This window comes from Arctopsyche grandis, chromosome 10 (assembly GCF_051622035.1).
Source record: "Arctopsyche grandis isolate Sample6627 chromosome 10, ASM5162203v2, whole genome shotgun sequence".
Lineage (NCBI taxonomy): Eukaryota > Metazoa > Arthropoda > Insecta > Trichoptera > Hydropsychidae > Arctopsyche > Arctopsyche grandis.
In genome coordinates, this window is record NC_135364.1 from 2,363,787 (window position 1) to 2,388,466 (window position 24,680).

Genomic DNA, 24,680 nt, shown 5'->3' on the forward strand with positions numbered 1-24,680 from the left:
TACTTTTCGTACGGCCGGATACCTGCTGAAGTCGGTTCGTGCCGACTAGGTATGAACAGACCTTAATGTATTTAAATGAAAAAAATAAATGCTAAAAACTACCTACATATAAACATTATAAAACACCGATAGATTATTTAATAAATAAATAAATAAAATAAATTTTCAATAATGGTGGTAGATTCTCAGCCTAGCGGAAACATTCGGTACGAACAGTATATATAGAACTTTTTTCTTTTGTTACTATTCGTATTACATACATATGCACATTCATTACTTCATTTTGTTGGAAGCGATCTAGCTTACGTACATATGTATGTATTTATGTCGAATCGAAACGACTATTATAGTACGGCGAGCGTTATCTCAGACACACAGATAGAATAGCGAAATTATATATACATATATGATAATGTGATACATATATTCAAAATAGAGTAAAGGTTTTGAAATAAACGAGGAAATATAGCGTCTTTCCGCGTCTCTGATTTTTTCACTCACATGTCAAATATAGCCCACGTGCCGTAGTCTAGGCACCTCTGAAATAAGAGATGTCAAAAATGTAATGTAATTGAGACGGGATAAACTATTATGTGGCAATGGCATTGATGTATAATACACTAGATCCGCCCTCACTCTTTATACTGGTCTCCCTTTTGGCGCATGCAAAATACATGGCGCATGCACAGTTTCTCTCAGTAGGTAGGTAGGTACCGCTGCGTCAACTTCCCCGCTAGTTAAACCCCCCGCACCCCTCAGTTAGTGAAGACAAGATCTCCGACCAAAATCACACGTCAGGGCCCATCTATGTGTATTATATATCTATGGGCAATGGGATAGAGGAAATCAAAAAATATCCAAAGCCATTTATGAACGACCTAAACCATGATTATATGCCTTCTTTTACAAAATATTTTGGCGTTAATGTCGACAAAAATAAACATTGTTTTCTGTAAATATACAATTTTGATCATGGACGGAGAAATATGTATTTAGAGTAGATCGGAAACTAAATATGCCGGCGATCTGTCATGCTGCTGCTTCGTGCTGTAAAATTCAATTTATATAAAAACACTTTTAACGTTTTCAAAAATTATTCTAGTCAATCAAAATGGAATGTTTTATTCTTCGGAACGGATACTTTTTCTTTAGAAAGCCTCAAAAGACTTCACAACGAATTGTAAGCATTCTAACCTAAAATACTTGCAAAATTAGAACCAAGAAACGATCAATGAATTAAATTCATAGTAGCGAAAAGATTTTTTTTTGTTATTTCAATATGAATATAAAAAACCTTACCTACAACTGAAATTATATAACGATGCTTTATTTTTCAGCACAAACGGTAAAACCGTCAAAAGATTAGAAATTGTTACTAATGTAGTAGGTCAAAAAAATGACGTGCTGAAATTCGCACTGAAAAACGATCTCGTCGTACATCCCTGGCCTATACCACCACCGTCAGATGAATCTTTCCATTTAGGCATAGTCGTCTCATTCGGCCATTTAATCCCCAACGCAATCATTACAAAATTTCCTATGTGAGTCGACTTTCATACATATATACTTTCCATAGATATCAAATATAAATCGAACACATATTTATAGCGGGATGATAAACGTACACGCCAGCTTGTTGCCGAGATGGAGAGGTGCAGCACCAATCGTCCACTGTCTTCTAAATGGAGACACCCATACCGGAGTCAGCATAATGAAGATCAAACCACATCGTTTCGATGTAGGTGAGGTATACACATATTTGAAACTTCAATATGCATTAAGCCAACAGATTAATGTAACTGAAAATTATATAATTTAAGGCGACATAATACATCAAAAGGAAGTAGAAATCAAGGAAGATACACTACAACCAGAACTGCACAACTTATTGGCGAATTTAGGCGCCGAGTCTCTTATAGATTGCATTAGAAGATTACCGGATTGTTTAAACGACGCTTGCCCTCAACGCTCAGACAGGGCTACTTACGGTATTGAAATGAATGCACGTTCGATTGAATCGATTCCTTAATTGTAATGTTGACATGTTTGCAGCTCCCAAGATAAAACCGTCTATGGCTGAATTACTTTGGGAAGAGATGACGTCCAATCGAGTGTGCAATCTTTCGAAAGCGCTGTACGGAATATATCACTTGGAAACCAAGTTTAAGAACCACCACGTCAAGTTGAAACGGTTGTATCTTTGCACGAAAGACAATCAGCCGGATAATTATGCGGATCAGACCATGAGGAGGCCGGGTCACTTTGACTTCATAAAAGATAAAAACATCGTCAGAGTGTGGTGCAAGGATAATATGTGCGTTTATTTCAATTCGATCCAAGTTAAAGGGAAGAGAGAAATGTCGGCGTTGGATTTTAGAAACGGATATATGAAAAATGTCCCCTCCAATGAAATGTATTTCAAACGTGTTAATTGATTTAATATTGTATGTATATTAAACATCTGTACATTTATCCTATTATGTAAACATATTGGCTGTTTAAAAACATAGTGTGCGGATAGTCAATGTTTGTAAATTTAATTAGAAATAAAATTCGTGACGGATTTTTTTAATGTTTTATTAGCTTTTGGTAAAACAATGCATATTTATTTTTTTTTTACTTTACAAAAAAATAAACAGCTAATATTCTAAATTAATAACATAATTTTTCTTCATTTCTTCTTTTACATCAAAATCATACAAATTTTCTTTAGCGAAATATTAATCGTTTTATAAAATAATCTCTCTTGCCTAAAGAAAACTGTAAATTTTTCTTTAACACAAAATATTTTATTTCATTACTTCTGTTTTACAATGTATTGAAAGTTTGCCTGAAAAAAGAAATTATAATACTAAGTCAAAAACAATTATAAAAATATTTCATCCTAGAAAAATAAATATATATATATATTTTTTTTCTTAATACACAATTTTGACACTTATATTTTATTTAAAGATTTTCATAATGTATTGAACGGTTAAGATTTTTCTAATTATATACTATATTAAAACAATTCAACAAATTACATTAAAGGAATTATAAATATACATACACTTGCTTGAAATTCTCAATACCATTCCGTTATAATTTGCATGCAGGATCGTCTTTCTACGACGATTGGAGTATCTTTCAAATATTTTATCACAAAATGATATGATCAAAGATTGGCGCTCGGTCGATGCTTTTCGCACAACAAAATGGTTCGCTATTGTCAACCGTGCTTTATTACTCTCTTGCTATGAACACCAATGGAGCAGTCTGTTGTTATTTGAAAAGCACCCACCCAAAGCCAAAGACTAGATATGACCGTATGTATGGATTTTAGGACATTTCATCGCAAACACTTCATTATGGTGCATCCCATCACATATTTTAAATTTTCAATATTATAATTAATTCTGTATTGTTGACAAAAGAAGGTTGTGCGAATTATTGGCTATTTGCAGGTACTATATTTGCGACAGAAGCAAAGCCTTCTGCGCATGCGCGTGAACTGTCACTGCCAGCGTGTTTACTGTTAAAATTTTGTTTTAAACCTCTTGAAATTAAGTTCGAACTCGTAAAGTGTAGTAGAGTAAAAAATATAATCCAAATTAGTTAATATTATTACTTGTTAGAAAATTATTAACATATACAACGTATAATACCTACATACAAGTACAAGCCGCGAATTAGCTAAATGAAATAAATCTATTATAATAACGTGCGAAATTTATTTGCTCATGTATAATGAACGATTGATTAAACAAGTTTAGAATACATTTAATGTAAGAAATTATAAGTTCACGCGCATGCGCAGAAGGCTTTGCGCCTCTCGCAGATATAGTACCTACAAATAGCCAATAATTTGCAGATATAGTACATGCAAATAGCCAATAATTCGCAGATATAGTACCTGCAAATAGCCACAACCTAATATAATTAAAAAATAGAGTTGTCCCCATGATGAAATGCCATTGCAATGAAATGGTCATGCGATGAAATGTCCGGACACGGTATGTATGTAGTTATAAATAAACATGACGATTTTAATTTCATATATGTACACTTTTTTGCAAAAAGTTAGTCAGTGAAAACACAAATGAAAATAATAATAGTATTTATTACATTATAATCAAAATAAAATACACATCCGACGAATGAAATTATCCGTAAATTTTCCTTCTCCAATCAAAACACACAATTTAACAACATTTTCAAACATAACAAATTAAATGTATATATAATATGTATGTATAGGGAGGGGAAAATGGTGGGGAAATGTAAATGCAAATGCAAATGCACCTCGTTTGCAGGAATTTATCATAAAAATGGCACCAATTGTTTTAATCACGCGTTCAACGATTAATCTGGAATTTTTTTTGTGTTAATATTGAACGTTTCTCAAATGTCAAAAAAATATTTTCATAGTGAACATTTTGTCGACGTTTGTCCTTTCCTAGAATGGATGAAAAATGATTTGTTAAAAATGCACATTTATGTAATTTGAATTAAACAGAGAAAGAAAATAAAAAAAAACTACACGAAATTGATATGTAAACGTCTGCGAAAATTATACCGCATGCATCGAATCAAGCCGCACTGTGAATAAGCAAATTTTCAACTAATTCATGCGAATAAAAACACAAATCATAAATCGCGTTAGTCACAGATGGCCGAACGACATTTCAATATAGAAAATGCATACCGATAATTAACACACGATATATTTTTATAGTATATATATAATATATGTATATAATAATAATATAAAATTTATTAATATATAATATAAATCTCATATAAGTAATATAGTAAATATCATTCTTTAAATATAACAGTGTATAATATAAAAAAAAAACAACAAAAAAGCAACAATTCATTAAACTTTCTAGTACATAGATGCCGAACTAATTTTACATGACTTTCATTATATAATTATTAACCTTAATCTTGAAACCCGTCTTATATAATTAAAATCGCACCGAATGTGAACTATGTAGGTGGAAAATTTTGGCATCACTTCAACATTATTAGTCTTTAAATCTACATATATTACCCAAGGCACTTTTTACGTACACTATATAAAGTGAAAGAGCATGTAAAACGTAAACACACAGTCTATGGTAATGAGTTAGCACACAAATGTACGACAAACTAGAATAGTGTAACGGTAACTTTAAACGTTATCATCAAACAGGTGATGACCCCTATTAAGATTACCGTTGCGATCACAATTAACATTAGTTGAACACAATAATAAAACATATGATGTATTTAATACAATACATTTACATTTATATGCCTTTGCACCATGGAAATTGCACGCTATATATTTTTTTAAATAAATGTGATATGAATTATCTACGTATGTACATACAAAACGTCACTTTCAGTCGATTAAATACATTTCCTTTGTAAAAATAAAATATCAAGATTTAATATGAGAATATAAAATACAACATAAATATTAAGTACTTCTATAGAAAAACGTTAATAAAATGAGAAAAAAAATATTTTTATAATTTCAAATTAGAGATAATATATTACACATACTTCATATGTAAAGAAATTTAATATCACTGAATGGTGAAAATGTACATGCATTGAAAACATACTACAAAGCGATATTAGTACGTATTCCAAAAGTGGCACACAATAATATATAACAATTAAGTCTAAAACTTATCGCTTTCGGAATAACAGCATACATTTCATTTAATCATTAGGCTCTGCATTGATATGCGTATAAACTCAAATCAGATAATAACTAAATTCACTAATAAAAACAAAAAGGAAGAGGGGGGGAAATAGAATGCAATTAGCACAAAAAAAAAGATTATTTCATTGTATATCTAAAGAGACAATTTTTCCAAAACAACCAAAAAGCCACGTTACTCGTCAGCTTATTTATACAGTGGTGTGCTTACATATGCTCTGGATGGGTTCGGATGCAGTCGATGAGATCGGCGGGCTTCAATTCGCCGATGCATATGCGGTGGATTGCGGTGAACAACGGAAAACTGCAACATACATACATAACACTTCAGAATAACAGTTCAACAGATTAAACACACACACACTACCAATTTACATACTTGTTCTCCATTCCCTTGCCTTTGAGCATGTGGTTGACCTCTTCAGCGGTGAATGGACCCTGGAGCTTCTGTCCGTTGAGCATCTCGTCTTCCAATTGTTTGATTGATTTTCCAGTCTTTACGAAAGCCTCGGAAACCTTCCTGTTACGTCCACCTTAAGAACAAACAGAACAAGCTTAATACTAAAACATCAAATTAAGTCAAATAATATACACCTTGGTTACACGACAATTGGTGCAAGTCCAAAAGGTTCAACGACAAAATGTACCCGAAAATTAGTGCACTGACAATATGTACCCGCGACAAAATGTTCACCTTATGTGAGTGTATTCATATATAAACGAGATTTTGTGGTTATTAAAAAACAGATTGACTGTCTACTGTTAAAATTTTCCGACTTTTCTAGTTTAATTTTTGTGACGGATCCTATAAATCGGTATACTCCCCCTCAGTTTCAAATTTGTTGAATCTTATAAAAATATGCTACCTACATAATGTATTTCTCACAAATTTGTTGATTATCAAAAAAATTGTTGATTTTCCATAGATGTCTCTATTGTATTCTATGTACTGTTATGTTAAAATTGTTAGTACAAAAAAAATCCAACCATATGTGTCGCTTTGTGGTAATTTCTGTCATGGCACATATGATGTACTAAAAATGTATACAATAATACTAAAAAAAAAACCTAGAAAAGCGGCAATCGATGAAAGTAAACGTACAATTTACACCATTGCACTTTTATATTATGATGTGAAGAACATGATAATCAGCTGGGAATTTGAGTCCGATTTTAGGATATATTCTCCAGTTAGACTATGGCCTGTTAGTAAACAGAGTTACCACGAAATCGCAACAGCCTCAATGACACTAAACAATATTCGATAGAAACACAATTGCCATCAACTAGAGACGATTTAAATATAATATTACTATGCTTTATTAAACTGACAGTTTAAAAGCAAACTTATCTTAGATATCAATATACGTTCACAAAACTAATTGGATTAGTGTACAATCCTCAAATTCTTGTTGAATTGAACTTCAATGTTCCCAGCAAACAGATATATCAGATACTGCTATTTATTCTCCTCACCTGAGGCACGTACCGATTTAATGGTTTCGTCGCCTGTCGCCATGGCCATCAAGCTATTCATACGGATTTCTATTGGTTTGGATTTGTTTAATCTGAAATATACTGATCTGGTTGACGGATTGTTTAATTTGGGATCTTAGCATGTTCTATTTGTTTTAAACTTATCCTTATTTGTTTTTAATAAGGATAAGTATAAATATATTTCATCTTATTGTATATTTTTTCTTTTTGTATAGTTATAGTGACGACATGGAGCTAATCTGTAATGTCACTATGGCAAAATTGTAAATAAATAACACCAAAAATACAGAATGTACAGTTCACAACTAGTTCTAACTCTATAAATTGAACATCGGCCATTACAGATAAGCGGATCAAAAGCGACACTAGCGATTGTTTACACACAACGTTAAACATTATTTATAGGCTTATTTGAAGCATACAAAATTTCATACTGAAGATCATCACGAAGGAATACACACCTACCAATAAATCAAAGGTTCACATAAAATACAAAAACAATCACCATAACAAGTCGTAATGAGATCGGCGACACCACACGACTCCAGGAATGTGTTCAGCTTGCCACCCGGATAGAACACGTCGACGAATTTAATCATCTCCATGAGACCCAACCGAATGATGGCAGCTTTGGTATTATCACCGTAGGCGAGACCGTCAACGAAGCCGGCACCGCAAGCTACGATATTCTGCAAAACACACAAGTAAGTTCAAACTCATATCTAAAACAGAGACAATATTTTCATTATAAATAAATTATGAATACCTTCAAGGCACCACAGACTTCTACGGCGTCCTCGTCGGAGACGACTACGACCCTGAAGTTGTGCGTTTGGATCATGTCTCTGAGAATGGGAGCTAGCTTAGGATCTTTGCAACCGATCGTAGTTTCGCAGAATTTTTCTTCCGCAACCTGAATATAATACATACATTACAAAATGAAAATAAAAAAACAAATCCACCATAGTTTTAATGTGATTCGAAAAATATTCACCTCTCCAGCCAAATTTGCACCCATCAATACGTGGCAGGGGATTTTCAAGTGTCGCGTGATAATGTGGGAGATTAAGTCAATACCGCCACCTTCAGCTACATCAAAACCCTAAATCGATAATAAAACATTACTTGGTTGAATTTTGACTTACATACATAAGTTGTAATAAAAAGATTTGATTTTGAGGCATACTTTGATGAGCGATAGCGCGACAGCAGTTGGCTTGATCTTTCCGAGGAGTGAAGAGCAAAGGTTGCGGATGAACTGATGGGGTACTACGAATATTAAAATATCAGCATCTTTAGCAGCTTCGACGACATCAGGAACAGCCACCTATAAAATAAAATGAAATAGTTCAACGTAATATAGAGTATCACAATATTTACAAAGAGAAAACAAAGCATTGTCTTAATCTATAGCTCATAAATAACATAAAATTACACGTCGACTGATCTGTTAAATTGTTTACCTTTTGCAGTGAAGCAATTTTTAATGTTCATAAATGAGTTTGTGATTCAATGCAATGAATTTATTTACTTAAATTTGGACCATTGTGGCATTACAGCAATCCCTAATGTACCACAATGTTCGAAAAACAAATACAGATAGATGAGAAAAATAAAAATATATTTATACACAATCAAAAAAAAACTTAAGCTTTACAGATAAAATTTAAATTTAAAGTAACAAAATACAAAGTAAGGAATGTTTTGCACCTACATCCAGTACCAATAAATAAAAACCAGCTGCAAATACAAAACATCCCTGCGGGGCTCATATGGAAGAGAGAAGATCAAAATTCCATTTATATATCACATTCAATTATGAAAATAAGGATGAGCACAGGCTACCAAACAGATAGGTTCAAATAATATCCGATAATCTACGTTCACTAAGGTGGAAAATATCACATTCAGGCTCAGCAGCAATGATTTCATTGACAAGTCGGATAGCTCTTGGAATAGGAGCCATACGATAAAGAACTGTACGGGCAGGAGGTACAACCATCAAATGATGATGTCTACCACGCATATAATTATTAGGGAAATATAGTTTTAACTGTTCCAGCAACGACGGGCATTAATTATTTACCATGTAGAAGCTGGAGAACAAAACGAATTAATGAGAAGTTTCTCCGAAGTTCAAAGGAATTGTACCCAAACATGCCCAAAAGGAAAGGAGTAGGGTAGAGATATGGGTAATAACTATACTCTTTCCTATATAGGAAACGAAGAAATGCTTTTTGCACTTTCTCATTCACTAGAGGGTAATTTTCTTCATGCGGATTCCACACAACAGCATTATACTCTAGCTTGCTTCTCACAAGCGAGTTTAAAAGCAAGTGATAAAACAAAGAGTTGGAGAATAACTTTGCATATATCAAGACAAATCCGAATGGTAGAGATATGGGTAACCATACTCTTGCCTATATAGGAAACGAAAAAATGCTTTTTGCACTTTCTCAATTATTAGAGAGTATGGTATTCATGCGGATTCTACACAATCGTATTATACTTCAGCTTGCTTCTCACAAGCAAGTTGAAAATCAAGCCAGAAGACAAAGAAATTTATATTATTGAACTTAGGTTACTTAAAAACAAACTTGGGCGACGCCGGGTATATTTGCTAGTACCGAATAAAGATGTATTAAAATCTAAACGAAATTGTTTTTAAATGCTCAAATTCATAAAAAAACTTTTTTGATATTTAAAAAGTGAAAGATTAAAAAAAAAAATACAAGATAAGAAGCCAAATTTCAGTCATTTATTTTAGAGTGGAATAAACATTGGAATACTTGAAGTAGAAAACAAAAATAAATCACTTGAACTGCATGTTTTCAAAACGCATACAATAACGAGTGGATGTTTAAAGCATATTTTTTTTTCATTATCCAATCTTATCGGCTTAGATAAGTACATTTGTATTTCATACAAAAATAATTCAACAACGATATCGAATAAATCACAGATGTAAACACGACTGTCAAAATTATCACAAATTTATTACAACAGAGAACAAATCAGTTCTCTCCGATTAAGAATGGACTTTGTTGAGTATCAAGTGGTCATAAATAAAAACACCCAATATGGAGAGCTGGTATCGATTCTAAACGGTTGAAGATATGTTGAACTCATTTCGATTATTCGTTCTAAATATATCAAGGTTCACCGAGAACAGGTCCAGTCACACTTGCCAAAAGTGTCTCGCAACTGAAGTAACCAGACGTGCGACCTTCACACATTACTTTTCCATATTTCGCATTCACTTCCTGGTAATCAATGCCGTACGACGGGCAAGTCGAAAACAATACACATATTACGCGATCAAATGAGGTAAAACTTGGTTTTCTTGGGTCAACTTACGACATTGGATGGCAAAATGTGTCCTGGTAAATATTTGACGTTTTCGTGGGTCGTGTTGATAATTTCAGTCAATTTTTTACCCTCGATGATCTCTTCGTACACGTACATGGTCACTCTTTCATCGAAATTGGGCAACGCTGCTGCATTTTTTCCTACGATTTTGGCAATAGCTGAGCCCCTATAAATATTAATAAAAACATATGTAATGATGAGTATCTTAGAAACCATCAGTTGTTTTCCTCATAATGTTGTCTTATTTATTTAATTTATATGCAAACATACAAAGTACAAAAAGGATTGCAGTATTTTCTATCGAAATACTGACCAAATTAATAAACTATTTATTAAATACTGAACTGATAAATGTGAGAATAGAATGTTGAAGAAGAAGAAGAAGATAACAATAAGTTATTTTCTTCTTATTATTATATATAAAAATAAAAATGAATGTTTATTTGTAGGTTTGTTTATTATACAAATTCTCAGTTTTAAACTTTAACTTTTATCAACCAAATTTGCCCTACTATCTTATAGTATCCTAACTTGCATCTTAAATAGGATTAGCAAGATTTTGGAGCTCGGTATTTAAGAATTCTCATACTAAATTGTTTGAGTGAAATTTTCATCTCCATTATATGAGTATATTTTGTTATTAGAAATGATAAATGATAGATTAAAATATTAGAAATGATAGATTAAGTTGTCTTAGTTCATTTTTGAAAGGAATATATTCACAAAATCAATATTTAAAAATGGATTTATTGTTAGTGTGATGCTGAATAAGATTTTTTATTATTACTAGTCAAAAGTGTATCTTTTAATCGTGAAACTTAAAATAAAAAGTGCTTTGTAATCAAATATGTACTATTAAAGTTATTTTAATTAATTTTTCAGCCATATCTAATTCGTATTGAAATATTTTGAATAAAAAATATATTGATAGTATTCATTTATTTTCAGTTACTTTTGGAAAAAGAATTAATGGCGAATCAAATATTTTATTTCTAGTAATAAATTGAAAAAAAAAATGGTTAGAGTTATAAATAATGATACTATGTGAGTATGATAAAAAAAGTTGACTCTTTTCATGAAAATAATACGCCAAATTATAAATTGAGCTTCATATCAAATCAATTCACACCGTAGATAAAAATTTAACCCGAAGATTACATTAATTGCCTAAACGAAACGAAAAAAATTACACCTCTATTAAAAAATTGAAACACCTCAAATAAAACACTCAACGTACGACAGTCATAATTTACGACCCAATAATAATAATAAAAAAAGATAGCAAGAACTACGACAGATATCTTCATTATCTAACGGCTCAACTTTAATGCGACCCAGACCAATATGGCAGATTAAAATTTAATTACACAATCAAATTGTGGACTCTGATTAAAAAAAAACTGTGGATATGATTTATTAAAATTGGATGAATTTCAGCTGAGTGTGAAAAACGGGGAGATGCATGAAAGAGTGCGAGCAGTGCAGCCAACGGCATTGAGAGAGAGAGCGAGAGGGGGATATATTTGGATCGTTTTACACGTGTTTTGATAGTGCTAGTGATGTGGATGAATGCTACTAGTGAGTGGTGAGTGGTGAGTGGTGAGTGGTGACTAGTGATGATGGGGTGCAGTTATACTAGTAATTACCAGTTGCCGGAGCCGACGATGCACACGTTGATGGGCGCCATTTCAGGATTCAGTGAAGACGAAGAGTACGATTGTGAGTGAGTGCAGCTGAGAAAAGCGAGTGGGAGTGGGAGTGGGAGTGGGAGTGGGTGGGTGGACGACACGAACACTCCGTACGAAGTCTGAGCTCTCACTGACTGATTCACTGCTCGTATTCGAGGCGAAGGCGAAGGCAAAAGCGCACTTCTCCCGGCCTCCCCCCCTGCCAGCTGTGCTGCACCTTTTTACAGAGAACGGGCTCAAGTTAGAGAGAAAGAGCGCGTTCGAAGCGGTTGTCGATGTCTGTCATTTTGACAGTTGGCCTCTTACGAGTCCGGCGTGACATTGACATTTGGTCGTGATGCACTTTTGGCCATTTATTTACACACTCGTCGATTTGTTTTATTTTGCGCGCGATTTGTTCAATTTCGACCATTGCAAATTTCGAAACAAAATGGCGGATTTGAATGTGCCCGCCAAAATTTGACGCAATCGTTTTCGAGGGAAAATTCTGTAATTTTTAAGTCATACAATCAGGGCCGCCGACAGGAATCCCGGGCCCTGGAAAAATAATTCCATACCCCATTGTCTAATCTGGTAAACGGACTACTAGTCATATGTAAACCAGTCACAGGACAACCGGTCGCTCTAGATCGGTCACAAGTGATCATCCGTCACACTAAAACTGGTCACGAGAAAACTGGTCACACCCTAAAATCGGTCAACCAGTTTTCTCGTGACCGATTTTAGGATGTGACCAGTTTTCTTGTGACCAGTTTTAGTGTGACGGGTGATCACGTGTGACCGATCTAGAGCGACCGGTTGTCCTGTGACCGGTTCACATTTGACTAGTAATCACCGAACCGTCTAATGTTCGATGACAACATTCATCTTAAAGGTCACTCTCTGACTCGTAAAAGAAAAAAATTGAACAAATTGATAAGATATTCTGTCTTATCAATCAGAGTGGAGTAGTTTTATTATTTTTATAAACAAGCTAGGTGTCTTTATAATTCTTATTTTCCAATATCTTCATTTCTTTCTATATTTTCTTTTTTTTATAGTTACCATTTTACTGTTCTATTTTTTTTAATCTCTTTGTATTTTTATTTATTTCCTTACTACATATTTTTCTTGTTTAGTTTCCCTCACTCCCTTATTTTATTATTGTTATCTTGAATGTTTTATTTATTTAAGTCCAACCCCTTTCTTTCGGCTTTGCCGCCTCCCTCAAGTATCCAATATATAATTTCGAAAGAGAGGAAGAAAAGAACGGCAACAAAATTAAGGTTTCGGATATACAGCCCTCTTAAATGTGTGTTTTTAAATAAACAAAAGAATACTATACTATTAAAGTATAAATTTGTTGATATATTTATGAGACGACAACTTTTCATCGTAATGAGTCGCCAGATTTCAAATTCCTTAAATTGAGACAAAATAAAAAAATAATTATTTTCCTTAATTACTGATTCTACATTAGGAATATTTTTCTTCAATCATAAACAACTTAAATACGCCAAAGACGATGATCTACATACATACATATTTACATTAAACGGCTATTTCGTCACACTTAATTGATGATTGTTCATACAGTCGTTACACCGATAATGAGCATGCGCAACTGACAACTGTCAACAACATCAACAATTCATTATATTAAGTGCACAAATGCGTTCACTTCATAAAATGCATTAAAAAAGAACATACCAGATTACTGGTATTTTGATAAAATGCCATATTTTTAATTTGATGGATATTTCTTAATCAAGATTTTCAATCAATAGAAATAATACTGCAGAATTCATTAGAAAATTCGGTGCCACTTAAGAGGGCTGTACACCCGAAACCTTAATTTTGTTGCCGTTCCTTTCTTCGATATATATATTGAGTGAATGCGACAGTTGCGCTTCGACCAGATAATACGTATTTTAAATCGACAAAATCGAGGTTTCGTATTCTCAAATATTCTCCTCCGAAACTGGACCAATTTTTAAAAAAAAATCATCATCGGTATGAGAAAGATATTTTCTATGCACCTGTGCGCGTATTTTTTTAAAAATCGACCGTTAAATAAGCACTCTTTTTGAGGGTGTAAAAAAGGGGCAATTTTATAGATGTTTGGCGGCTCCTAGCTCCTATAAAAAATAACTAATCAAAAAAATAAAAGCACAGCTGCATGCCAATGGTAGATATCCATAGAATATTAAAAAATAATTTCTCTAGTGCCATAATTGAGGAAGGGAGAAATGTAATACGTTTGTATGGACAAGGCGCTGGTGTCCAACCCTCTTAAGTATGCGGTCTATCTTCACATATCTACTTTAGTATGCCATCTATGTATCTTCACATTTTACTTTAATATGCGGTCTCACTGTCTCAGTTGTCGCTTGTGAAAGTGAGACTGAATAATATCGACCCTAACAACCTAATCTTAAATTAATATGGCCAACCCTAACTTAACCTAACCTAACCTGACCCTTAAATAAATAGTTGGCTTCTAAGATATGTGTTTTTTTGTTTTTGTGAAAATATTGATGAAATAAAACTTAAAAAGATATCTTAACAGCCAAAACCTATTTATTAAGGGTCAGGTTAGGTTAGGTTATGTTAGGGTTGGCCCTATAAATTATAATAAACAGGTCGTTGCTAAGACAAAAATACAAAATAAATAGTCGACTACGATTCAAATGTAGATCGCATACTAAAGTGGCACCGAAAATTCTAATATATTCAATTGGTGAGTATGAAAACATAAATACGCAAATATAAAAATTCCATTGTACTTAGTGCAGTGATTTTTAAACGTGCATTCAACAATGAATCTATTTTTAAGCTGAAAGTTATCTGTGTATATATTTTACGTCACAACAAACGATAAGAAATATATGCATACATTCATATATAAATAAATTATAACGTCGACAGTTCATATTTTATCTTGCGCAGTTAAATCGTCATCCTTCAAACATACTTCAAAATGTTTATGCCCTTTGATTATGAACTTGAGAGTTACTGTCTGACGTAAACACTATAAAATTGATTCGCTTTTGTTGGATAGTCAATTAAAATTCACATGATTCTTAATCTGCTTGATGATTACGTCATCGGTTGGAAATATGTAATTGAATCACCGCCGGACATAATTTTCGCTCATTAGCCGACTCATTTTGCACAATTGTGTACTGTAACTATTCAAAATTCACAAACTGTAAAAAAAATGTTCACGTTCACTTTCACCACTCACTATTATGTATATATACATATATATTAATAACAACTCGTAACAATTAATCGCAATAAACTAGTGTCATTCGCAAACGTATTTCATAACGCCTCTCATTATCGCTATACAGTTAACAAACGAACATTCAATCCATTTGAACGTACACATTTACAATTCAAATATTTGTTGCTTACGTTTTTTATAAAAATTACGCACACTCCACTAAAAACAGTCGTTCAAGGTTTTCGATATTTGCGACCTACGAACTCTAAATTAAAATTTCGACACCTTTTTTATATATTTATCACCATACAAAGTCCGTTTGCACTTGAATTTTGTTTCGAACACGAAGTGCATACGTATTATATGTACATAAATACGTCTATTCTCTGAATATCGCTATTCTCTGTGTCTGTCTGTGTATTTAAGATAACCTTCGCAGTGCTATAATAGTCGTTTCGATTCGACAAAACGTATACGAATATAATTAAAAAAAAAACTTCTAAATATACTGTTTGCTACCAATATTTCCTCTAGGCAAATAGACAGCGCTAAGTCTCTGAGCATTTACCGCCATCTATTGAAAATATATTTAATTAATTAATTAATTCATTCATTTTTCTATTGGTGTTTTATATTGTTTACATGTAGTTAGGTAGTTTTTACCATTTTTGTTTTCATATTGAACAATTAAATATATTTAAAACAGAACGAACACAGAACCGACACATTTCTATTATTTTTTTATTTTATTTAATAACCTATTATGCCAACACCCATGCGATGATAGAATATTTCATCGGGTACAACACTAGTAAATAATAAAATTGCAACTAACTGCACTTCCGATTGAAGCGAGGACGACTAAGTGGCATCAATCGTTGCAATGCATAGGAAATGCACTCCAAATCTGTAAAAGCTAACTCTCATACTATGTATGTAAGTATACGAACAAGTACAAGTTAATGTTGTTTGAATGTCTCAAACAGTGATTGCTTTTCCTTTCACTGGCTAGGTACAAGTTTGTAAATCAGACTTTAAAATCCAGCCTCCATATTACATATAATACAAATCTAAGATGAGATTTATAGTTAAAATGTGAATGAGAAATTCAGTAAAGACCAAATAAATATGTATGGATTATAATTTACGAAAAAATAACAGCAGTGCTCTGTAGGTGTATTTTTTTCAAATAGAAAAGTGAAAATATGTATGTGCCAAAGATAATATTTAAATATTGGAACATGGGAATGTAAAAGAGGATGTCCAGATGAAAGGATTTCGTGTATAGACAGTAGACACCCCAGATAAGGATAATGGGAACTGTACGTGCCCAGACAACGGACACGCTGGAGCTCTCACAGACTCGGTTGGGTTCGTGCGTAAACAATAGGTACTCCAGGATAGACCGACTGGACCCATACTTGTCCAGACATTGGATACGTAACGTATCTCAGAGGATGTGCTATGCAACTTGTTCTTTAAAAGGAAGTAGATCAGCTATTCTGGAGTGAGCAGGGGTTCCGTGTGGATCTCCTGAATCATTGAATAAATACTATGAAGTGAATTTGGATCCTGAACTCACCCCTACGCAACAAGGTCTACGATTACATATCTGGAGAATTACTATACATATGTAGCTATTTGAAACATGAAGACTTAAGCTCCTGGGTATCGTTTCTAAAATAACTGCTTACAGAGCTAACGACGTTTGAAGTTGTGAAAATATTTTTTGATTTGAAAATGTCGAAACGCTATGCAATGAAAACAAATATTGAATTGCGCAATGATTGGATATTTTATACCATCCTTGCCAACAATTAAGATTTATGTTGAATTGTTTCGTTAGCAAATAAATACTTATTTTACACACTTCTTCTATTATATTCTTTCGTCTTCCAATAACAGCAATTAAATATCCTCAAGATATAACTTGTAAGGTTTCAATGCATTAACCGTTACAATAAAAGCCCCATGTATTTTGAATAGAGTAGGTATTGGATCATTTCTGACAGACATCAAAATCCTCAAATACGCTCAAAACTAATCCTACTCTACGTTGAAAACACGGATACTACTTCCGATTAGATAACAACAGTTTTTTTTCTATCTTTACTGTGGAAATGAATAAAATAAAAATACCGACCACCTGTCTTTGACCAGAGATCATACACGCGTATCTTCATACATACATATATAACTATCTGAGCCTATTTTAACGTGAATTTTTTATTCACTCGTGTGTATTTTCAATACGAGCGCATTGTATTACAAAAACTCGTTAATGTATTTTTACGAAATAAAAGTTATACAATCTCGAGCGGCCGCCAAATCCAAATTTTTTATCCATTCATTGGGCAGCTCGTAGCTCCATTCGTTGGGATTCAATTTGCGCGCCAAAATTTTTAACAGGTCGCCAAAATTATGATATTCATTTGTGAAGTCATAAATAAACGAGCATTGAGAATTTGAAGGTTGATCAATGGACATTCGGCCAGCAGCTGTGCATGTTGACAAACATAGGTTTCATATTGTGTAGTGCTTCTGAAACCTGCTAAATTGCATTGGATAAAAGTTAGGGTACTCTACATACTACATAATATGTAATTTGATTGCTTGAGCAGCGCCACTTAGACTATACGAAAACGCTGTAACAAAAAAACCCGTTTATTATAATTGGTGTGTATGAATGGTTCAACTGTTTATATAAATAATTATTTGGATAAATTATATACATTAAAGCGGTAACTATACGTATTGTCATCAATTGTTATTATTATATTCATTCATTATTATTACTGTTTAGCAATAAATAATGAATGAGGCTTTTTCAAAAGCGCTGTAACACAGCGCTTTTGTGGAATGGAGAAGTGTTGGAATATCAGACAAGTGCTGTAACTTTAAAGTTATTACCAACCTTAAATAACTAATTCTTTGTAGGTACAGGTCCGTTACTGAAAGTTGGCGCGTTCTCGTACTTACGCAGAAGCGGGCAAAAGAGACAGTGTCTTTTTATTATTGGATGCAGTGTGACAGCATGCTATGCACCTATTCTCTGACCGTAACACAAGTGCATTTGTTCGCGCCAACTTTTGGTAACAGACCTGTAGGTTGCGCCGCAGCGGATTTTTTATGAAATATAAAAAAATGTCATATAGGAGACACTCTATTTGTTCTCATTTTTTAAAACCAAATTTTAATCTTGTTCGTAACGTAACGTAAAAAAAGTCACCAACTATGAACTGTATACAAAATCTCTGAATCTTAACCTTTTGAATGCTGACCAACGACGATTTGCCAACAAGTCCATGGGTCTGAAAAACGCCGATAGGCGTTGTATTTTGAGCATGTACAAAGTAAACAAGAATACTACCTGCTAAGCGTTCCAGGTAGCATTGGTAAAAAATGCATTGAACATGGGTCGTGTAATCCATTTCATCATTTGTCAACGTATATAAAGACTGGTTTACACAGGAATTTCTGAATTTATAACCATAGCAGAATTTCTCGATGGAATCCCTAACTGCTGAATATTTTAAATTGTGGCTTGGCATTTATATTGTGAGCATTACATTTTAACAACAATGAAGAAGGTGAAACTAGTTTTGGAAAAATACATTCATTTATTTTATATTGTTGCAAGATATATTAGAGTCTAAACACACTTTTACAAAACTCGAAATCCTCGGCGGTAGTTATCTAGGGTTTGTTTGGATTAGCTACAATTTTTATACATGCTTTCTATTGGATTTATAAATAATTCTAGTTGGAAATGTTGGCGAAATTTTCAGCGTGGCGGGCTTTCAACAGAAAATACGTCAGCACTCAAAGGGTTAAGATATTAAATCTCAAAGTTTGTTTAATTTACCCATGCTTCTTGTCTAAATCAAAATTCTTACAGCTATAAACTGAAGAGAAATGTACAAAAGCTATTAAAAAATTATTCATCAAATTCTCATTCCTAAGAAAATTCCATTCATTTAATTTACAGACCAATTAAATATTTTTTTAAGATAACCATGCAACTTTTAATGTATGCTACATATGTGCGAGTTGTTTATAGCAATCCGTCCCTGTCTTATGCCAATTTAATTTTAACCCGATCCTATGTCAAATGTGTTCTTTTGTACTGTTGTCTGGCTACTACTAGTGAATCAGCTGTCCAACTTTTCCCCATGCGATTCTTATTGGATTCCTATACACGCTCTTGAGTTTTGATTGTTTATTGTAAACATTACTATCACTAATAAAAATTCATAGTACACACGTATAATCTCTAACCGTATCTGATCTACGTGATGTTTCTCGAATACATACGCTATCGTATTATGAACTTTAACCGCATTGAAATAATATTATCAAATATTCTCCATAAAGCTACTCACTGGTTACTTTCATTACGTTTTTGGTTTTTTTTTTTTAATATATAAACCGATAAACCTTTCCCTTTTATTAAAGAGAAAGCCATGTCGATATCTCGTCATTACATATATTGGCCCGAAATGAGATACCTATGTATGTTCGTAGTTCGATCTCAATAAAATTACATATTTATGACATCGATTGTAGCTATCGTGCACGATAAGGTCAAATTGTTTTCGACTATGTGCTGTTATTACAGTATTCAAAACCCTGGGTACTTACCATATCATAACTAAAAGATAAACATCACACACTCCATAAGCTTGTTGTAACTACCTACTTAAATTTTGTTAATACAAACCAAAAATTAGAATAAGGGTATTGAAGATTCTGAAGCAAAGTAAGAAAATCGATAGGGGAAACATTACAGTCGTTGGCCATGATAATATCCACTTGTTGGCTAAAAACTCTGATTATTTTTTGAACCCTCAATGGCACTCTTGACAATTACGAATTGATAGCAATATAAGTTATTTAGTGTATTGCTTTAGTTCAAGTGGCCAATAATTGCACATTACCTAACAAGTGTAGGATTCAGTGATTATTCCGCAAAAAGCGATCTCGCGCACCTCACTAAACTCTCGATCACGGAACATCTGGCACCCAAAAACTCCATCATACATGCGAAATATTGTACTAACGAGAACTCGGGTGCTAGATATTCGGTGATCGAGATTTTAGTGACGTGTGCGAGATCGCTTTTTGCGGAATAATCCGTTTACCCAAGTGTAGTGTTTCCCATATTTAAGTCACCATCGTCATATTCATGTTCGGCGAATCTGAACTAATAGACCTTTTGAATATTGTTTCCAAAAGATTTTTACTTATTTTATGTTGTACATTGCGCAAATTGATTCATTAACAACTATTTATAAATCTATTTTATTATAGGTTAAAGTTTCGGACAGAAAAATATGCTTCAGTGCTCAAAACATGCGCTCTTCTTTATTTCGTTCGATGCAATGCAAGTGTGAGAGAGAAGCAAAAATAAAATGGCGGCTCAATGTTATCATCGTTATTTGGCCTAAATATCAAATATCTACAAAGCATTTTTGATTATTTTTCAGTGCAAAATGTTTCGATCGCAGCTGCAGGTCGATCTTGGTCAAAGTTGTACCTTTGGAGGAAGGAATGAGGTAGCGCGCGAGGCGACCTATCGCAAGCGCCATTGCACAAATGCAGCGCAATGTGCAAGGTGCAAATGTGATCAATGCAACTGCAGTTTGCAAACGTAACCGAATCGAAGCTCAAGGGCAGTGTGTTGTGCTTCTGAATGCGACCGATGCGATGCGATGCGATGACGGTCAAGGCAATTGGAGGCGCGCCACTACATGTGCATACATATATTATAGCCACAACCGTTATGCAACCAGACGCGCGTAAATAGACGTTCGAAATACATGTATATTATGACTTAACACGCCCATGTGCGGCCATACGCAGAAAACATTTAGGGCGTAAACACACTGAGTGGTATGGGCAGGGTTGCCAGGCGTCACGATCAATCGGGATTGTCACCAGTTGTAAGCGTCGCGGCCCAATATCCCGAACTGGTCCGGTGATTATTGCCCACAAAGCGCTCGCCCGAAAGTCACTAAAATCTCTACAACGGATTCGTGTAAATATTAGTACTAGCTTTTAACTCGCAATTTTACCGATTTAAAATTCAGCACACTTACAATTAACCCTTTTAAACGAAAACAAAAAAATAGTGTGGCCAGAACACTATCCCAATAAACATGTTTCAATACAAAATACTCAATATTTTTTGATTTTTAAATGCTTTTTATTATTACGAAATTATGTTCATAATACAGCTTATATCTATTTTAATAGCTACTGATCTACTGATCATTTTCTATTTTACAATTTAATTTAATTTGGTTAGTAATCATAGTATTATATTCTTCTAATGTTAATCTACAGCATATATACAGCGAAAGCTGGCACGTACCAATACAAGCACGTATATTGTGTCCGTGAAGATATGAATAAGATTTTTTGTATCTGTTTTCTAGGACAATCAGTTGGTCCCTTTCATACGCACCCACTTTCCGAGCATGACAGAAACAACAATTATCTTTTGTATTGTTCAAAGTGTGCACTACAGGATGATTTTTTCCAGTTTCACTGGTCAGTCACCGATCAACCCCCACAAACTGACGTAACGCGTTCTTATATTGTTTGCTAATTGGTTAATTGAAGTTAGTTCATTAGAATTAGTGGATATATGATAATAAAATGCTTTGCAATAAAATTGGTTCTGGGAAAACACTAACGGGACAATCTCGCGAAATTGTGTATAATGTTTTCAACTATTTCATGCATCGTATAGTGAATAGTGAAAGTGACGAAAGAAATAGTTTTATGAAAAATTTATATGCTTCAACTGCAGAAGCGACTGGTGTTTCCAAAAGATGTGTTCAGCGAATTGTTTGTGAAGTACGAAATCAATTTGTGGTGGCTAACCGCCACCGCCAACATCGCAACCTTCAATATCGGAGCCATCAACGAAACAACCTATATCTTCCTATATCTTCAGCCTATATCTTCAGAGTCAAACAACCTATATCTTCATCAGATCCAGCAGCATCCACATCTTCATCGACTGTGCGAGTTGTTTTAAGGACACCGGGCAAAAATCGTGTAAGGTTATCAAAATTAACTACAGTGGATAGTTTTGATCAAGAGGTCATCAGGCGAACTATCTACGATTTTCATCTAGTTCATAAGACATTTCCGACCCTACAAAAGTTATTAGAAGTTTTGAAAGATAGTTTAAAATTTAAAGGTGCAATTTCTTAGTTAAGAGTTATCGTTCGTAGGCTAGGTTTCAAATGGAGAAAGATGAAAAATAATAAACAAATACTTATTGAAAAAAGTGTAATTCGACTGAAGAGATCCATATATCTTTCCAAATTAGAAGAGTATAGATTGCAAGGCCGCCCTATAGTTTACAAGGATGAATCCTATATAAATAGCTCACATACGATGCCAAAATCATGGTCCGATGAAACTAGCAAAGGTTGCAGAGTACCGATATAAGGGTAATATGCTAATAATAGTTCACGCCTGTTCTGAAAAAGGATTTATTCCAAATGCGTTACTTATATATCCATCTAAAATTAAAACCGGAGATTATCATAATAATATGAACGCGATTAATTACCAAAAATGGATTAAAGAAAAGCTTGTTCCAAATTTACAACCCCAATCTGTAATTGTTATTGATAATGCGTCGTACCATAATGTCATGTCAGAACCTATGCCCACATCTCATTCGTACGTACGTACGTTTGTTTTACTTATAATTAAAAAAAAATGCTATTTATCATTTTATTCGTGGCACGTATTCAAATATTAAATAAATATGCCATCCAAATTATATCATAGATCTTAAAAACATTACACGATCGGTTGAAATAAAATATATAAATATTAGCGTGTTTCTTTCAACAGTCTGTATATGAAAAATGCATTTGTGTGAGTACTGTGTACGCGCCTTCTGCAGCTAATATACCTATAGCTCAAAAACCTATTTACAATCCTTATAAATGCTCATAATACATCTAATACATAATATTAATTAAAGACTCACTAAAGTGGATGACCTAAAGCAGATTGTGTTTAGGTAATCTGTGTTTATACCTGAAGAGTATAGACATTTTGTTGTAATCACCGAGACTCTTCACAAGTGTGTTAGTATGGTTATTAGTGATTCTGTCATAGAATCTACTGGTTAGTTTGTTAGTAATGTCTGTAACAAACGGAATATTATATATGGCATGGAGATTTTTCAAGTGAGTATATATGGGTGTATTATAAATTATTTTTAGGGATTTATTTTGTATTACTTGGAGCTTGGAAAGGTTAGTATTCGAGGCGTTATTCCATACAGGTGAAGCATAGGTTAATAATGGTAATATGAGCGCGCGATATAATTTTATTTTATTTTGATTTGATAAAGAACTATGGTTATTAAATATTGGATATATTGAGGATATACCCCGCATCGCCAAATACTCAATATAAAATAGTATTAACAGTGGGAAAAAATCCCAAATGAAAATACCTACTTTTGACTTTTGATTTCAACTGGACAAATACTACAAATGAAAGATAAAATACCCAACTATAGATTCCAATATTCATTTTGAACAGGAAATGGACAGATTTTGAGACATCGACCGAACAACACCAACATATAGAAAAATCGTGCGATTTAAAAAACACATATATCTCCGAATCTCAGACTAATCAACATTTTTTATTACCAGATTCGTGTTTACTGGGATCTATAAGAAAAGTCGTATCTCGTCTCTGAACCAAAAAAAAAGTAGTCATTTGTCGAACAGTGTAATTAATGTTAAAATTTGTTGATTTTTTTTATATAAATTAAAAATTAAGTATAAGCTAATGGCAGCCTAAGCGAGCCAAAATCTCGGGGAGAGGAAAAACGAAGTGGTCTAATATTGTTGATTTTTTCAGGTCCCAGTTTGTGTTCCCAACAGTGGGTGTTCCCCAAACCAAATTCGGGTGTAGTTGCACGTGCAGAATGCATATGTTTGGGAGATCGCACGTGTATGCATATCCATATGCAACCGACAAGTGTCTCCTTCATTTCTTCAAATATGGGATTTACCATTATCGATCACTGTCAAGCAAGGTTAAAATATCACCGAAAACATTCTAGAGGGTTTTTTGATTTTTAAATGCTTTTTATTATTACGAAATTATGTTCACAATACATCTTATATCTATTTTAATAGCTACTGATCTACTGATCATTTTCTATTTTACA

General features: G+C 33.4%; 3 protein-coding genes across 5 annotated transcripts; 2 read left to right on the forward strand and 1 right to left on the reverse strand.

The window, feature by feature from the left end:
- Window positions 1–696: 696 nt before the first annotated feature.
- On the forward strand, window positions 697–2,942 carry LOC143917918 (methionyl-tRNA formyltransferase, mitochondrial). The gene is made up of 5 exons (XM_077439544.1): window positions 697–1,180; window positions 1,338–1,541; window positions 1,609–1,742; window positions 1,821–1,988; window positions 2,053–2,942. Exons 1-5 carry the CDS (start codon window positions 1,032–1,034, stop codon window positions 2,433–2,435), a joined length of 1,038 nt encoding a protein of 345 aa, XP_077295670.1. The 5' UTR covers window positions 697–1,031; the 3' UTR covers window positions 2,436–2,942.
- Window positions 2,558–21,218, reverse strand: Gpdh1 (Glycerol-3-phosphate dehydrogenase 1). Of its 3 annotated transcripts, none has more exons than XM_077439540.1 (10): window positions 20,997–21,218; window positions 12,211–12,469; window positions 10,553–10,730; window positions 8,382–8,522; window positions 8,190–8,297; window positions 7,962–8,108; window positions 7,701–7,884; window positions 6,078–6,231; window positions 5,910–6,002; window positions 2,558–2,830 (listed from the first exon to the last, which is right to left on the reverse strand). In XM_077439540.1, exons 1-10 carry the CDS (start codon window positions 21,046–21,048, stop codon window positions 2,809–2,811), a joined length of 1,338 nt encoding a protein of 445 aa, XP_077295666.1. In that variant the 5' UTR covers window positions 21,049–21,218; the 3' UTR covers window positions 2,558–2,808. The 3 variants fall into 3 exon arrangements, with proteins under 3 accessions (XP_077295666.1, XP_077295668.1, XP_077295667.1); XM_077439542.1 differs by lacking the exons at window positions 2,558–2,830; window positions 20,997–21,218 and adding exons at window positions 4,083–4,438; window positions 15,652–15,803; XM_077439541.1 differs by lacking the exons at window positions 2,558–2,830; window positions 20,997–21,218 and adding an exon at window positions 4,083–4,438 and having other exon boundaries at window positions 12,211–12,789.
- LOC143917924 (uncharacterized) lies at window positions 12,073–24,200 on the forward strand. The gene is made up of 2 exons (XM_077439553.1): window positions 12,073–12,149; window positions 21,898–24,200. Exon 2 carries the CDS (start codon window positions 22,121–22,123, stop codon window positions 22,682–22,684), a length of 564 nt encoding a protein of 187 aa, XP_077295679.1. The 5' UTR covers window positions 12,073–12,149; window positions 21,898–22,120; the 3' UTR covers window positions 22,685–24,200.
- The last annotated feature ends 480 nt before the right edge of the window (window positions 24,201–24,680 follow it).